Source organism: Hemitrygon akajei, chromosome 11, assembly GCF_048418815.1.
Source record: "Hemitrygon akajei chromosome 11, sHemAka1.3, whole genome shotgun sequence".
Lineage (NCBI taxonomy): Eukaryota > Metazoa > Chordata > Chondrichthyes > Myliobatiformes > Dasyatidae > Hemitrygon > Hemitrygon akajei.
The window spans coordinates 44,603,460-44,621,569 of NC_133134.1; the positions used below are offsets into that span (position 1 = coordinate 44,603,460).

General features: G+C 41.1%; 1 protein-coding gene across 4 annotated transcripts in view; it reads left to right on the forward strand.

Moving 5' to 3' along the window:
- The window catches only part of LOC140735558 (protein tweety homolog 3-like), a 182,396-nt gene that overhangs the window by 104,859 nt on the left and 59,427 nt on the right, over positions 1 to 18,110 (forward strand). For all 4 annotated transcript variants that reach the window (XM_073060747.1, XM_073060748.1, XM_073060749.1 and 1 more), the window contains exons 5-7: positions 211 to 306; positions 4,762 to 4,834; positions 17,992 to 18,067. In XM_073060747.1, coding sequence (XP_072916848.1) covers positions 211 to 306; positions 4,762 to 4,834; positions 17,992 to 18,067 — 245 coding nt within the window. The remainder of the gene's footprint in view (positions 1 to 210; positions 307 to 4,761; positions 4,835 to 17,991; positions 18,068 to 18,110) is intronic.

Here is an 18,110-nt window from a genome sequence, read left to right on the forward strand (position 1 = left end):
TAGCAATTTTAATGAATTCCTTGATCTCAGCCACGACAAATACAGGAGATTCCAGAGGAAGTTAAACACAATGCTTCATGAGAGTTTATCTTAGCATTCCAGTGAAATTTGATATATATCAGTGAGATTTTTATCAATAAATGGTATGTGATACAAATGAAATAATTCTGCCTTTGTTAACATTATGAAATGTGCTCTTTTTCTTTAAAGGTGGTTGGGTTATCTTGGCCTGCTACTTTTTGACGTTATTATCTGTCTACTAGTGCTGTTTGGATTAATTAGAAACTCAAAAGCAATCCTTATTTGGTAAGTGTGATTATGTATTGGTGCAGAATGTTCATTGTAAATTTTGCTAGTTGGGTTTGGTTATATCTTTAATAAAATACAATCAAAGGGAACTTGCTGGTGTTCAGTGGTATTCACAATTCTCCCCAGGTTAACAGGAAAGGTAGCATGTGGAAAAAATTACCTTTCTATAAGGGTCAGTGCCTGTTACTGTTTCATAACCAGGGGTAAGAACTTGTGGGATCTTTTGTTTTAGTGACCTGTTTTTTTTCTCTCCCTTTTTATCCGTAATTTCCACTTGCTCTTGAGGGCAAAGACTGTAATGTGAGTTTAAAAAACCCCCCACATAATATTGGCAAGATTTTTAATCGTTTCCCAGTGATGGCATAAGTACTTCCAGCAGAAGAATTAGAACCCTGGCCAATTTCTTTGCCTTTCCCGGCACTTCAATGTCATGACCTTTTGATTGTATAGTTAACAGCATCTACACACTGTCTCAGCTTACTATGGAACCTGGCTGCCCTCTGCACAGCACGGCTATGAGCTGAGTAAACTTTGTGCTTGGGATTACTCTGCTCCATGATTAATCATTCTACTTGATGGTATTGTGCTTGGCTCTTCTGTGACAAAATATATAATACTTTGTGGGACAAGCAAACTCTGGAGAAGGAAACGATGTTAAGGTTCAAGGTTGACAACTTGACAGAAGAAGAAAAGGAAAAAATTGAAGTCAATCGTGCTTTAAATTGCTGACGATGTGGTGGAGGGAATAACTGGAATGTCTGCAGTAGGGTGGAGATTGAGACATTGAATAACACAAGTGATAGTGGTTCTGGCAGAGAGAGAGAGTCGTGGTAATCGTTGTGCAGTAGTGTAGGGTCATTATTCCCTCAGCTGGGCCCAGCACCATGCTTGTGATATTCAGTCTCCCTGATTACGGACTTTCATTTCATACTGTCCACTCTGTAATTTGAAGAGTTACTCATTTTTTTCTAATTCTCACGAGTCATCATCAGCCAGAATCATTGACTGTTTAGTTCTCCACAGATGCTGCCAGATTTGCTGAGCATCTATAATATTGTTTTGCATCTGTAGTTTTTTTTTAAACTTTTCAGTTACTAAATTGTATCTCCTCCATATAAAACATCTACAGTAGTAATATTTAAGGAGAAGCATTACAATTGGTCCTACTTCATTTGTTAAAATGCAAGCTTTTAATTCATGTACAGGTTATGAGCATTGTGGGCTTGACAACTTTTTTTGACCATCTCTAATTAATCTTGATAAGTTGCTTCAGTCGAGTGAAAATGCTATCACCTTCTAATGCAAGGAGTTTCAGGGTTGTGATCTAGTGACAATGAATAACCAACAGAATGTGAATACATTTTCAAGGCAGCGTGGAGAACCTCCAGGTGGTCATGTCATTGTCTGTGTTGGTAATGCAAGTTTGAGAGATGCTATTAAAGTGACTTGGAAAATAAGTGCAGTGCCTTTCATTTTTTGGACATTGCATTGTAATGAAGAAGTGCTTCAAGTACAGTCGGCCCTCCTTATCCACGAGAGATTGGTTCCGGGACCCCTCGCGGATACCAAAAAACGTGGATGCTCAAGTCCCTTATTCAACCTGTATCAATGCGGTGGACCTTAGGACCCAGCGGAACCCCAGATCTTATTTAACCTGTCTCAGTGCGGTGGACATTAGGACCCGGTGGCGCAGCTCTGAATCCGCAGTGTTTCTGTTCACGAAAATAATCACGATCACGATTGAAAATGAAGTGGAAATAATAAAGCGATCAGAAAGAGGTGATTGGAAAAGCATTAGGCTATGTCGGTCAATGATTGGAACAATTTTAAAGGATAAAATGAGAAAGGCCCTGCCCCGATTAAAGCTACAATTATTACTAAGCAACGCAGTGGTTTAATTATTGGGTTTTGGGGTTTTAGGTTTTTGATCCTCCCAGTGCTGAAACATACGTTCTTAAGCGTTTTATATGCATAGAAAGGTAAAATATATACTATATACTAAGACAAACGTTTGACTAACTGATGCTAAATAATACCGGATGTACCTGTTCTGACTTACTTAGTAAGAGAACTTCGGATTTTTTTCAACCCCGATCCACGATAACCCATGCACATCCTCCCATATACTTTAAATCATCTCTAGATTACTTATAATACCTAATACAATGTAAATGCTATGTAAAATAGTTGTTATACTGCATTGTTTAAGGAACAATGACAAGGAAAAAAGTCTGTACGTGCTCGAGCAACAAGTGCTGGACGAGCACTTCTGGGTTTTCTGGATTCGCGGTTGGTTGAATTCACGCATGTGGAACTCGCGGATAAGGAGGGCTGACTTTTTAATGGGGGGTGGGGGATCACTGAGGTTGTTAGTCAAGCCGGCAGTTTCTTGGGTAGCATCAAGGTGGTTGAGCTTTGGCCCTGATCAAATCTAAACCAAGATATCCTGTTTTAATCCTGTCCTGCACCTTAGTTTGTGGTTGTAGAATGCCTTTAGCATTTTGGGTGAGTCACTCATTCCAGGATATCCATCCTGGGACCTGCACTTTTAGCACACAGTTGATTCATGTAGAGTTCTTGTCAGTGGTGATCCAAGGGCATTGTCTCAGAAATCATGAGCCTTAACTTGCAACACAGTGCTGGAAGAACTCAGCAGGCCAGGCAGCAGTGATGGAAAAGAGTAAACAGGCAACGTCTCGGCCCGAAACACCAACTGTTTACTCTTTTTCCATTGATGCTGATGGCCTGCTGAGTTTCTTCAGCATTTTGTGTGTGTGTTGCTTTGGATTTCCAGCATCTGCAGGTTTTCTTGTGTATGTGAATGTTTTGGTCTTTGCGTCTTGCTTCCTGGACTCTGCTGAAGCAAGAGGCTGTTGTTGAGGCTGAAGATATTGTTACTGATGCTTCCTCTTGTGTAAAACTCCACTGCTATTCATTACTGAAAGTGGTAGGATTGTCGAGCTTTGCTCGGATCTGTAGGCTGTGGAATCTATTGCGTGCTGTTAGTCGGCCGTCCGTATCCGTGGGTTCCGCAGCCACGGATTCAAGCAACCGCGGATCGAGAATATTTTTTTAAAATCCCAGAAATTTCCAAAAAGCAAAACCTTGAATTTGCCACGCGCCGAGCACTGCACTGAATCCACACGAATGAAGTGATGTGTAGACATACCCTGCTGTAGCCTCCCGCCATTTCACAGATCCTCAGTCTCTCTCCAGCACTCATTGTTTGAGCATTGTTCACCTCGCGTCTCGTTCGTTTACTACTTGTGTTGTGAGCAAGAGGAAGGATTTCAGGGCTAGTAAGGGATGGCTGGCTGGCTAGCTATGTAAAGTGCTAAGCCTCAAGAACTTAAAGATCACAGGAGAATCGGCATTGGCTGATGCCAAGGCAGCATCAGCGTTCCCAGAAGAGCTACGATGGTTGCGTCTGTACTTGTACAGACTTTTTTTTCCTGTCATTATTCACTAAACAATACAGTATAACAACTATTTACATAGCTTTTACATTGTATTAGGTATTATAAGTAATCTAGAGATGATTTAAAGTATACAGGAAAATGTGTGTAGTTTATATGCAAATATTGTGCCATTTTATATGGGGACCTGAGCATCTGCAGATTTTGGTATCTGCGAGGGGTCCTGGAACCAATCTCCCGCGGATACCGAGGGACGACTGTATATTAAATAAGTGGTTGGGCTTACTGTCCAGAATTTCCAGGCACCTGAGAGCCTGAGACTGCAGATTCAGTCTTATTGGAGTTCATCTTTATAATGTTAGGGAGTTATCACTGAGGTAAGGATATATCTAGGATAGATTTCAAGGAGATTCTTGACCTGTAGACAAAATTGCTTCTGTTTGTTAATTTCTCAATGTATTATTATTTATAAATTTTATAAATTTTTACATTTCGTTTTGAATTACTTGCTCTTCAGTTGTTCCTCGATTTAAAAAAAACACTTAATTTAGTGGCGGAAGAGAATTTTTCACTCCAACACTGGCTACTGTGAAAGTGGGACCTTGCACTTTGACAGTGGCCAAGTTGTCATGAGGAGCTTGCTGCCTGACTGAGAGGTCTGAAGGTCCAGCAAAATAGGTCCTGCATATCTGGACCAAATAAGCATGGGCATGCATTAACCAGAAACGGCAATATAAATGGGTCCACTAGGATGATGTGGCTCATTGGCTAGACTCATAACCTTTCATCAAAAAGGGCATGGTAAAATGAAACTAAAGATATTAAAACAATCACAGTTTCATTTGTCAGAGACTTGAAACAGATTAAATATATTTAAACAGTTTAATTTTCTTCTGGTAATCAGGGAAGTGATGAACTTTTATCTTGAGATTCATATTTTAACAAGGCAGGCTTTAGTTTTTGTGAAGTGTTTTGTTAGTAATCTATTGTTATTTTTAATAGAGCAATGAATTTCCTCATATCTCTTCCTCTACAGTGCTGCTCTGCTGGGAGTGTTAACCTTGATTATCAGCTGGAGTTCTCTAGGACTGGAACTGGCAGTCTCAGTGGTGAGTCTTTCATGCTTGCTTACATGTATCGTGGGAGGCTGGTCAGCCCATGGTATCCATGCTGTCTCCCAACATAGCAAACCCATTCCCACTCTTATTTTCATGTACATATGTACTTTACTCTTTCTCACATGCTGTTTTGTCTCTTATGCAGTTCTTCTATACCAAGGGTTAAATTACACTAGCCAATTAACTTACCCACATGTTTTTACGCAATGGAAAGAAATGGGAGTACTCAGAAACAGACTCCTCTCAGATGCTGTAGGTTTTCGCAAATAAAATGGCCTGAAGCATTTGATGTTTAAGAAAAACTGTAACAATTCATTTATTGTAATCCAGACATCTCACCCTGCAAAAACTCATTTCAGGGAGGTAGCACCATCAATTTGCGGGAGACTCCTGGAACTTCCAGGAGAGGTGGGATGTCTGCAGTAGAGTAGCTCCTTAGCAGCTAGCCAGCTAGTTTAAATAACGTTAGCTATGCTAATGAATGAATGACGCCTGTTAAACTCACCTCAACAGTCACTTAACCCACCATGGACAATAGAAAAGTCACTGTTGCAAACAGTGCAACGAGCAACACTGTCATTATTTTTGACCCCTATTAGGCAGGGGTACACTTTAGTGTAGTCTGGGGTGAAGTACGTTTTATATATTTTTTTGGAACACTCTGCCATGGCGCTCTGTCTCGCTCTCAAAAAAATCGATTTCCGGGATATTGTATATAATTTGCGGGCGTCTGGGAGCCGCTATCAATATGCGGGAGACTTCTGGAATTTCCAGGAGAGGTGGGATGTCTGGTAATCCAAACACTGAAAACAAAAACTGTGGTAACAGTACTTCACGTGGCTCAGGTCCTGTGTTCCACGGGCGGAGGAATTGTAGGTGCCCCTGGCTTGTCCACAGGTGTGTTAGCACATTATGGCCATGTCGTGATGGCAGGGGCACAATAGCAGAATCCCCCAAATCTTGGTGGGTCGGTTTAACATGATTTACGGAATACATTCAAATTTACATCTCTTATCTATGGTAAAAGTCTTTATTTTCCTTTCCAAAATGCGAAATGGGCCATCATAAGGGGGCCCGGGGGGGATGTTGGTGTGCGTCATGGTGAGTGAAATCGAACGAGGTGAAGTGTAGGTCAGCAGGAAAGTAGGAGTGCTGTACAGTATGATGGGAGGCAGGAATAGGTGAAAAGGAATTGAATTTACCGAGGATGGTGGAATGCTGCTGAGAGGCCGACCAGGAATGTCATGGCATCAGGAATAAAATACCCTGGCATTCATAATGGCTACCTGTATACGAACTCAGCTGCAGATGACTGTAGGTCTTTTTTTTTGGAGCTGTTCTGAGCCCCAGCTGAACCCATGGGAGATGATCATGCCAACACTCATCAGTCAGGGAAGCTCTCAGAGTAGCCTCTGAGGAGCTGTGAAAGTGTTCACGCAGGCATTGGGCAATGCGCCGTGGTGTGATGTACTCTAATGCCGAGGTTCTGGGCCATCACAGCCCAGACTTCTGACTGAATTGGAGACCACGGTCAGAGGAAATATCAAAAGGGGGGCCAAACCAAGCAACCCAGGTGCAGGTGAATGTCTGAACCATGACTACAGCTGTCGTTGATACTGGAGAGACTGGTGGCCTCTGGCCGCCATGGTGAGGTGTATGAAACCATGGGGGGGGGGGGTGGTTTGGGGGAAATACAGCCAACAAGTCCACATTGACGTGGCTCAGGACATCAGGTGGTGCCAGTGGAGCCTGAACATGACGGTCAATTTTTACCGGCTGACACTCCGCATGAGCTGTAGTTCAATCATGCACGTCCTTTATTACAATCAGTTTCTCTGAGGCCTTTTGGCCTGGATATGAGAGGCCATGTTTGGAGTCAAAAACAGTCTGCCTCCAGTTTGCAGGGATGATGGGACGAGGGCAACCGGTTGAGAGATCACACAGGAGAGAAACCCCAGCTTCCCCAAGCTTCATGACAGCCAAACACAGGCCTGTGACTGCTGTTCGGTAAGCGTGTCCAGTGGGTCAGTAGCTTGGTCAGCTGCCATGCTGAAATGGTGAACCCCTCTGTGTATGGCCTCGGGGGCTAGCCATGAGAAGCAATTAGCCATGGTATTATTTTTTCCTTTGAGACGTATATCAGTTGTGAACTGTTAGGCCAGGTGGTGTTGCTGTCATGCAGACCAAGGGTCTGATATTTTGGCCATCACATGCACAAGGGGTTTGTGGTCACTGAGCACTATGAAATAGTGGCCCTCTAGAAGAAAATGAAAATATAGCCAGATAGAGACTGAGAAGTTCACAGTCAAACATGCTGTGCTTCCTTTTTGGAGAGCTGGTGGCCGCAGAACTAGACAACCCTGGCAGCTGGAACCCAGTGTTCACAGACCTCTGATGTCCCAAAGCACTGGCACTGTCAAAGCTGCAAGGTGGTCGGCAGTTCCTAGCATTCCTACCAAAGCGAGCATGGTTACAACACAGGCCTGGCATCTGTTTCGCAGCCGCGGGCATCCTTATATTGGGGGTGTTGCTGACTGGGCTTGTGGAGGCAGGGAAAGGAGAGGAATGATAGATAGATAGATAGATAGATACTTTATTCATCCCCATGGGGAAATTCAACTTTTTTTCCAATGTCCCATACGCTTGTTGTAGCAAAACTAATAACATACAATACTTAACTCAGTAAAAAAGTATGATATGCATCTAAATCACTATCTCAAAAAGCATTAATAATAGCTTTTAAAAAGTTCTTAAGTCCTGGCGGTTGAATTGTAAAGCCTAATGGCATTGGGGAGTATTGACCTCTTCATCCTGTCTGAGGAGCATTGCATCGATAGTAACCTGTTGCTGAAACTGCTTCTCTGTCTCTGGATGGTGCTATGTAGAGGATGTTCAGAGTTTTCCATAATTGACCGTAGCCTACTTAGCGCCCTTCGCTCAGCTACCGATGTTAAACTCTCCAGTACTTTGCCCATGACAGAGCCCGCCTTCCTTACCAGCTTATTAAGACGTGAGGCGTCCCTCTTCTTAATGCTTCCTCCCCAACACGCCACCACAAAGAAGAGGGCGCTCTCCACAACTGACCTATAGAACATCTTCAGCATCTCACTACAGACATTGAATGACGCCAACCTTCTAAGGAAGTACAGTCGACTGCCTGGCTGAGTGTAGACTATCAGCCATTATAGCAAGCTTCCTATAACCCTTCACATGTGCATTAGTGATGGGTATGCAAACCCGATCAGGCATTTGCTATATGAAGAGTTCTTCAAAAATAAAACAGTAATGGTGATTTCCCAGGAGAGACTGCATGTGGTCCATTAGCTCCGATGGCTTAGCATTGCCAAGGCTGGGCAAAGAGACCAACAGTTGGCGCACTCAGTTCTGATCCTCGGTAAATCCAATATTTTATTGCTTCTCAATTGCATCATCTCCCCCATAGCTTATCAGTTCCTCTCCACATTCCACCACTGCTCTATAGCAAGGGCAACTTCCATCAGTCCGTTAATCAACCTGCATATTTCTGAAAATGAGAGCACGCAGATGAAACCCATACTGCCATAAGAAGAATATATCATCTCCACAAATACCTCCCCTCATTGAGCACATCTGCAAGAAGCGCTGTCATAGGATCCACCCTTGGGACCCTCACCATCCAGGCCATGCTCTCTTCTGGCCGCTGCCATCAGGAAGAAAGTACCAAGCCTCAGGACCCACACCACCAGATTTCAGTTACGGTTATTACCACTCAGCCATCACGACTCTTCAAGTCATGTTCTCAATACTCATTCTTATTTATATATTATTATTATTTTGTTTTTCCTCTTTGCATTTGCAGTTTTTGTCTTTTGCACATTGTTTTTAGTATGCCTTTGTGGTGTGTGCTTTTTCATTGATTCTATTGTGGTTCTTCATATTTACTGTGAATGCCGGCAAGAAAATTAATCTCAAGGTAGTATATGGTGATGTATGTACGCGCACACGCACATGCACGCGCGCACACACACTTGTGACATCGCGTCATTTGTGGCCTTCATTTTGTTTACATCTAATTTGTCATTGACTTGAAATATGGATCTAAGTGGGAAATTTAGCACTGCCTGCGTGCATTTGTATGAGTTAGTACACGTGGAGGATGGGCTCATAATATGCCCTCAATTATTTATCCAGTCTATTAGTGTCACTTTTTTTTTGTTCTTCCCACACTGAATATTGCCGTTTTTTAATTCAGTATTATTCAGTAATATCATATTGAATTTCAAGTGTTTGTGGTTTTATTTGTATTTGTGCTAAATTATAAATTGTTATCTCATTGGATTATATTTGCAATAGGACTCTTACAAAGATTTTTAGAAGTTTGAAATTTAATTTTGTTTAAAAATTGGTTGAATGTATTTTGTTGCTAAGAATAATTGGACTTCAGGAGGGGTAAGGCGAGGGAACATGAACCAATCCTCATAGAGGGATCAGAAGTGGAGAGAGTGAGCAGTTTCAAGTTCTTGGGTGTCAAGATCTCTGAGGATCTAACCTGGTCCCAACATATTGATGCAGCTATATTTCATTAACAGTTTGAAGAGATTTGGTTTGTCACTAAAAACTCTCAAACTTCTATAGAGAGCATTCTGGCAGGCTGCATCACTCCCTGCCGTGGGGGTGGGGGGGGGGTGGGGTACTGCACAAGACCGAAAGAAGCCACAGAAAGTCATAAAATCAGTCAGCTGCATCTTGGGTGCTGGCCTCCATAGTGTCCAAGGGGCAATGCCTCAGAAAAGCGGCGTTCATCATTAAGGGCCCTCATTACTGAGGAGATGTCCCCTTCTCATTGTCACCTTCAGGAAGGAAGTGCAGAAGCTTGAAGGTACACACTCAACAATTCAGGAACAGCTTCTTCCTGTCTGCCACATGATGCCTAAATGGACATTGAACCCATAAACCCTGCCTAATTAAAAAAAATCTTGTCAGCTTTGCACTATTTTTGATCTTAACTATTTAATAGGCATATACTGTATATGCTTACTGTAAGTGATCTTATTTTTTTTCTTTCTATAAACATGTATTGCAGTGTACTGTTGCTGCTAAGTTACCACATTTCACACACGTACTGGTGATAGTAAACCTGATTCTGATTCTTTTCTTCGTTATCTCACATCCATGTTCCAGATTACAGTTTAGTCTCCGCCACCTTTTATAATGGCAATCTGTGTGCTATCTATAGTTTTTGAAAATATTTTTTGGTGTACATTGTTTAGACTCCTGTTTATTTTGACTTTATCTGCTTGATTTGGATACACGTTTATACCCAAATCTGGCAGCATAATCCTTTTGTTCCATTCTAGCTTGTGCTTGTCTAGCCTCTCCTAGAATAAGTCTATGCTATTCATTTTGACCACTCTCAGTTGTAGCAGTTGTTTTTATGTTCTCTCCACCTTTGGGATGTGAAATTCTTTTTGAAATCCTTATGTGGTAACTGTCTGGTACTGATATGTCTTGGTAATGTTCTTTCCTGTAAGACCTCAGTCAGTTTGGATTGGCAACACCATCTCCTCCACAATCTCCATCAGCAGATGTATACCACAAGGCTGTGTGCTTAGTCCCCTGTTCTACTCTCATTATAGTTATGACTATAAAGCTAAGTGCAGCTGCAGTGTCACATTTAAATTTGCTGACTGTTGTGGGCAAAATCAAAAGTAGTGATGAATTTGCATATAGGAGGGAGATTGGAATACTCTTAATGTCAACAAAACCAAACAGCTGGTTGTTGACTATATGGAGAAGAAACTGGAGGTTCATCAGCCATCTTTATTAGGGGATCAGAGGTGAAGGAGGTCAGTAACTTAAAATTTCTTGGCGTTACTATTTCAGAGGATCTGTGCTGTGACTGGCATTTAAATGCCTTTACTTAGAAGTTTACACAGATTCGGCATGTCATCCAAAACTTTGACAAACTTCTGTAGGTACATGGTGTGGTGTATACCGACTGGTTGCATCATAACTTGGTTTGGAAATACCAATGCACAAGAATAGAGAAGCTTCCAGAAAGTATTGGATGTAGCCTAGTCCATCACAGAAAAGCCCTCCCCAACATTGAGCACATCTATAAGGAAGACTGCCATAAGAAAGCAGCATCCATCAGTAAGGACCCCAACCACCCAGCACATGCTCTCTTCTAGCTGCTGCCGTTGCGAGCAAGGCACAAGAGTCTTGGTCCCATTCCACCAGGTTCAGGAACAGTTATTACCCTTCAGCTATCAAGCTCCTGAAACTTCACCTACCTTAATAGGGAACTAACTTCATAACCCATAGACTCACTTTCAAGGACTCCACAACTCATGTTCTTACTATTATTTGTTTTTTTTTGTATTGCATATTTTGTCATCTTTAGCATTTAGTACATTGGTTGCTTCTCAGTCTTTGAGTGCAATTTTCCATTGATTCTGTTGTATTTTTTTGGTCTACTATGAAAGCCTACAAGAAAATGAATCTCAGGATAGTATATGGTGATGCATGTACTCTAATAAATTTACTCTGGACATTTTCTCCGTGCCACTCTTAAAACCTTTTAAAAGTTATCAGAGACTCTGTTAAGTTTCCACTCAGCTTTTTCTCAAGGGAAAAGTGACTTGCTCTTTTCGCCTTATTTTCTCTGGTATGTGCTTTTTTTTCCATTTTTCTTTATAATTCATTGTCATCCCAAACCTTTGCATTCTCATTGAAAGAAACCTGGAATCTTTTACTTAGAAACTTTCACAAAGCTTGCATAGATCCTGAAAGTCGTGACTGCATAAAGATGAGTGGGACAGACGCAAAGGATATTCGACCCCTTAGCCCAGTGCCTTTGTCTCTGTTCCAGTATTCAGTGCTATTTTTAGCAGCAGGCATTAAACGTTCTGGTGCTTTGCTTACTTGTGATTCAGATGATGCTTCTCAGGCTCATTATACACAGTCGCACATTCCCACATGTAACACTTCACTGTTAGAATTCGCTACAGGACTTCTAGTAGAAGTTAAGTATATTTTGGGCCTTACATCATTGATTTGCATATTTGATTTCTACTCTGGTAACAACTTTTTTCTTAAAGATGGTAACATTTTTCATGTAGTATGCAATACATATTTTGTTCCAGGTGAATGCTGTAAACATGCATAGACTTTTCCTTTCCTTTCACGTATTAGTGTTTGGGAGTCCATCTGAAAGCAAAGTTGAATCTGTTGGTTTTAACTAGCAATTTTTATTTCAAATTAATCATGTTCTCACTTTCTAACATGTCACTAGGTCAGTAAGTAGCAGCAGATATATTGAAATATACATTTTGTTCAGAAGCTCTGCACTAGTCCTAACTTTGTTAAACTCTTTACATCACAATGCAAACACTAGCTTGAGTTGAATACACAATATCTGATGAGAAACTCTTCAAAGTTCAGCATTCATTGCAAACTGTGTTGCCTGTTGGTTGAATTATTATGAATTGGATTATTTTGAATTGCATTCAATAAATTTTGTTGATGAATGATTATGCAGTGCTTTATTATAATGCATCCATCGGGCAGGCTTGCAGCCTGCTTTCTTGCTTTTGAATTTTAGAAGAATGAAAATCTGCAGGTCTAGATAATATGAGCAGCATAGTGATAAAGATTGTAAAAATGTTGCATTGTAGATTTAAAAACATTAGTGAAATAACATTCTGTTCTCAAGCTAATATGTGAGTGGAGTTTACAGGTTGTGTATCAATTTGTTATCTAGATCAAAAAACATTCTTCCTTGAGAATGCAGTCTCAATGATACAAATTATTCTGTTACAGCTACTATACACTTCATAAACGAGATAGCTAGAATTTTGCTCCATATGCCCTGACTTACACTATTCCAATCAGCCATCAACTTCCAGCATCACAACTCTTGAGATATTGGTGATCCTTTAATTCTGGTCTCTTTATGTTCTCCAGATTTAAGTTTTCCACCATTGCCTTCAGTTTCTGAGACCCTAAGTATTAGAATTCACAATGTCTGCCCTTTATTTTTCCTTTCAAGCAGCTCTTTAATAACTGCCTCATTTTTGGCCATTTGTTTAAATATTTCATAATGGCTCAGTGTCTTTTTTTGATAATGCTACTTTAGAACAAAGGGGCGATTTGCTGCTTTAAACATAACAAAGGAATAATAATTGAACAATTGTTAAAATAATCTCAAACTCAGCATTTAATACCATCATTCCCACAAGCCTGATTGAGAAGTTGCAGGACCTGGGCCTCTGTACCTCCCTTTGCAATTGGATCCTCGACTTCCTAACCAGAAGATCATAATCTGTGCAGATTGGTGATAACATATCCTCCCCGCTGACGATCAACATTGGCGCACCTCGGATGTGTACTTAGTTCACTGCTCTGCTCTCTATATACACATGACTGTGCGGCTAGGCATAGCTCGACTACCATCTATAAATTTGCTGACGATACAGCCATTGTTGGTAGAAACTCAGGTGGTGGCGAGAGGGCGTATAGGAGTGAGATATGGCAACTAGTAGAGAGGTGCCGCAGCAACAACCTGGCACTCAACGTCAGTAAGATGAAAAAGCTGATTGTGGACATCCGGAAGGGTAAGACGAAGGAACTCATACCAATCCTAATTGAGGGATCAGGAGTGGAGAGAGTGAGTAGTTTTAAGTTCCTTGGTGTCAAGATCTCTGACAATCTAACCTGGTCCCAATATATTGATGCACTTATAAAGAAGGCAAGACAGCAGCTATACTTCATTAGGAGATTGAAGAGATTTGGTATGTCAACAGATACACTCAAAAACTTCTCTTGATGTACTGCGGAAGCATTCTGACAGGCTGCATCACTGTCTGGTATGGGGGGGGGGGGGATGGGGGGAAGAGACTACTGCACAGGGCTGAAAGAAGCTGCAATTGTAAATCTAGTCAACTCCATCTTGGGTGCTAGCCTACAGAGTATCCAGGACATCTTCAAGGAGCAGTGTCTCAGAAAGGCAGCGTCCATTATTAAGGACCTCCAGCACCCAGGGCATGCTCTTTTCTCACTGTTACCATCAGGTAGGAGGTACAGAAGCCTGAAGGCGGACACTCAACGATTTAGGAACAGCTTCTTCCCCTCTGTCAACCTATTCCTAAATGGATATTGAACCCTTGGGCACTAACTCACATTTAAAAAAAAAATAGTATTTCAGGTTTTTTTGCACATTTTTTGATCTATTCAGTATACTGAATAACCCTTATTTATTATTATTTTATTTCTTCTATATTATGTATTGCAATGAACTGCTACTACTAAGTTAACAAATTTCACATCACATACTGGTGATAATAAACCTGATTCTGATTACTCTATCTCGTATAATGTACAGTTAAGCAAGGAAAGAGGGAAGGATGAGACCAGAATGTGCTGGCTCTTTGTATTTGACCATATAATTGTATTTCTTGGAGGCTCAGAGGCAGCATGCAAAATTTGTTTCCTTTGTAGATCTTAAACTGTGATACCAACTGGTTGATGTTCAGATTAAACATATTTTGATTATTGAGAGAATATTGCTTAAATAATTTTGTCAGATCCCTAGTCTTAAGCATATGAAAGGTAATACTGCAGTTGCTTTGAGGTTTAGACTTTCTGGAGAGGAAACCTGATAATTACACAAGTGATACTATACAAAGTGTTGGAAGGTTGTCCTGCAGCTGACAGAACCAGCTGGTAATAATTTAAATGCTTTAGGAAGATGGTCAACAGAGCAGAAATGTAAAAGTTTGGCATTGAGTACTGAGTGGATGCATTTGAGTCGTATTTAGAAAATAAGTTGGATGAGAATGAGAGGACTGATTATAACAAATGCAATCATTTTGAGATTCAAAAATTACAAGGGACATTTCTAAAATTATTACCAGACTAAGTTGAACAGATCAGGAAAATTAAAAACATGACCACATTAATTAGAAGTAAATATGACATGGATAAATAAAATTAATGCAGTTCGGTATTTATCCATTTCTGTCCTCCATGTGTGTAAATGTAGCACATGTGCAATGTTGTCCACACCAAGCTCCCAGCAAATTGGCACACATATTGCTTTTGTTTGTTAAGGTCTGGAGGTGCCTCCCTCTGAAAGCAAACTTCAACTCTATATTGTACAGTGCTTTGATATAGGGATGCAGGTTTGGATTGTTAAGTCTTTGACACCATGGACCACACACATCTGTTTGACTACAGTCTTAAAAGCACACTGGTACTTTCCCTACTTGTTCAGCTGAATCTGTTTGATCTTCAGTATGAACTTTCAGGGCATTTTGAAGCTGAATTGAATACTGGCTGTCGATGACAATTCTCTCATCGAGGTACCAGGTGGGGTAATTGTTAATGTCCTAGATTACTTTGGATTTGATCAGTGTTTGCACGAGAAAGCCTGGTTTTCCAATGGAGGAGTGCAATATTGGGTCTGATTTCCCCGTTCCTCCCCCCTTTCCCTTTCTCTTTTCCCCTTCCCCAAAATGAATAATCATGGAATAGCCGAGCTGTGTGTGGGCAAAGAATTGTTCAAGCCATAGTAGTAGGCAGCTGTGGATCCCAGGGGACCATGGGTTTGCGCCTCTGGTGGACTGTGTCCTCTCTAGGGCACAAGCCTGGGCAGGAAGATTTGAAGAAGTGGCTGTTGCCCATGCAGAGAGATCCCCCTCTCCACGTCACTGGTGTTGTCCAAGGGAAGGGCAAGCATTGATGCAGCTTGGCACTAGTGTCATCGCAGAGGTTGCCAGAGTGAAGTTGTAAACAACATCAAACTGCCTTAGGGACCCCGGCTCCGGATTTCTTTCTCGTGGTTTACTCCTGAAGCCTTTCCCTTTGGTGGGTATGGCTGCAAGGCAGCAGAGGTTTAAAATCAGAGATTTCCTCCTAGGTGGGCTGCCGTCCAAGGCTGACAAGCCCCACCCGCCCGAAGCAACTACCGGTAGTTTTGAGGCGCCAGTTGTCTGCTTTTGCCTGTTGTCAGTAGGAACAGTTCCGCTGGGCATCGTAGCTAAGCCACACGTGAAGGCCAAGAGTTGGACTTGAGCCATTAAGAGTCGCACACCATTTAGAGCACTTTATAGTTAGTGGGAACTTATCCCCACTACCACCCCTGGCTATGACAACCATATCCAAGTGGATAGTGGGCACTAATGATTTCATTCTTAATGAAATTAAAGCACTTGAAATTCAGCAGATTGTTTGCATGGAACAGCCAGATTTTCTAAAAGTTCAAGGAGCTACTTTTCTTTCTGTAACCCATTGCTTGTAATCAGTAAGCTCTGAAGAGAAAGCACTGTCCCATACTAAATTTGCCATGTTACTCCTTCAACCATCCATCACATCGTCACTTCAATGTGTATTGTCAAACTTTCAGCAAAGCTTGCAATTGAAAACTTGGAATGGTAATCAGCCACCAGAGATGCCGTGCTGTTAGCAGATTTCATAAGTGATAGAAAAAGTAGCTGCAAGTTTCTAAATAAGGAATTTACACTCTCTTCTCAATATTTTCCCCCCATAGATAACAGAAATCGCTGACACCACCAAGGCTCAGATAGAGTGGACTTCAAGAGGATGTTTTCAATTGTGGGAAGAGTCTAGTACTAGAGGGCACAGATTCCGAATACAAGGATAGCCCTTTAGAACAAAGTTGAGAAGAGATTTCCTTAGCCAGAAGGTGGTGACATCTGACTGTGCAGTCTAAGTCATTGGGTATATTTAAAGTGGAGGTGATAGGTTTTTGATTAGTAAGGGTGTCAGAGGTTAAGGAAGAAGGCAGGAAGATTAAGCTGAAAGTGAAAATATATCATCCATGATAGAATGGTGGAGTAAATTTGAAGGGCATAATATTGCTCCTATATCTTATGGTCCTATGGTTCTTCCATAAATGTAAATGAAACAATAAATTGTGTGACTTCTTCCTGGTCCTAAACCACAGGTCTGAATCTATTTGGTGATGGTAAGAAGAGTGACACTTAGCTCCACAATCACCTAAATCATAGCCATCTCCATTTGAGACGGCAATCAGACCCAATGGGCCTGATTTATAACTCTTATCTGTGATAAATTGCTGCTGTTCTTTTATTTCTGGAGCTGTTGCTTTGTCTGAACTGAGAGACATTGGGGAGATTTCTGAGCAATGCACCTGTCACCCAGAGCTCAGCTCTGCCCCGCTCCATGTAATGAAGTCTCATCCTAATTAGAGGGAGGCTAGGTGGTTACGTGATTCTGTTTCCTGAGAATCCTCAGGCAGAAGTTCCCTTAATGCACATACCGCCTTAGGAGGAGGCCCTGGGGGACTGCTCAATATTTATCGACGCTCCCTGTAACACATGACTGACTTCAAGTATATGAATCCAAAGCAGCAAATCAATTGATGGATTAAGTGTATGTCATTTTCAAGTTCATTCATGGGGACAAGAATCAGGAAACATTTTGCAAAGTCATCTAAAGCTTTATAAAAATTTACAACATTCATTGTCCTTGGGGATAAATTCTTTTTAATGTGGGTGCCTGTTGCAGCATCCTCAGTCTAACCCTTCTACATTTCACTGTTCAATCTCTACAGGTCTGCTTTAGTTACACTTCCTACTTTTAAACCCCACCCACCCACACCTCTCAGCCAATTCCCCTGCTCCCCGACTTGCCTACTGTCACTCACTGCTCTTACACAATAGAGTCATTTGAGAATAAGTGATTGTCATATATTAGATGTTCATGAAAGGAAAAAAAAGTGTGAAAATAATTAAATTTCATAATTGAGTGTTGAATGTTGAATTAATTGTAGCTTTTTTGTTTTTTTGGCAATGACGTTGTGGTTAGGGGTTTGTGCGGATGGAGGCAGGTTAAAAGTTACCAGAAAATCTAGTGTAATTGTTCAAACAATAATGAAATTTCGGGATTGCATTTTGAAATGATCCTGACATCAATTCCTATTCATTTTGAGAACATTATGACATCTTTAGAACAATGTTGCTGCATATTTGTGATTGGAGCTTTATGTATCCCTATTTAAAGCCAGTGCAATCATTCATCCACGCAGCCCTAATTGTAGTAACTAACAAAAATTACATTAATAATTCTTAAAGGTACTCTTCCAGTTTCCAGTCATTTTTGATTTGTCATTTTCATCTCTTTAACAGGGTTCAAGTGATTTCTGCGTGTCTCCTGATGTTTACGTTTCCAAAATGGCAGATAAGCATGGCCTTATTGCTAAAGGTATGTTGTCTTTGAATATAACTTTTAAAAGCTGCTTCTGGTG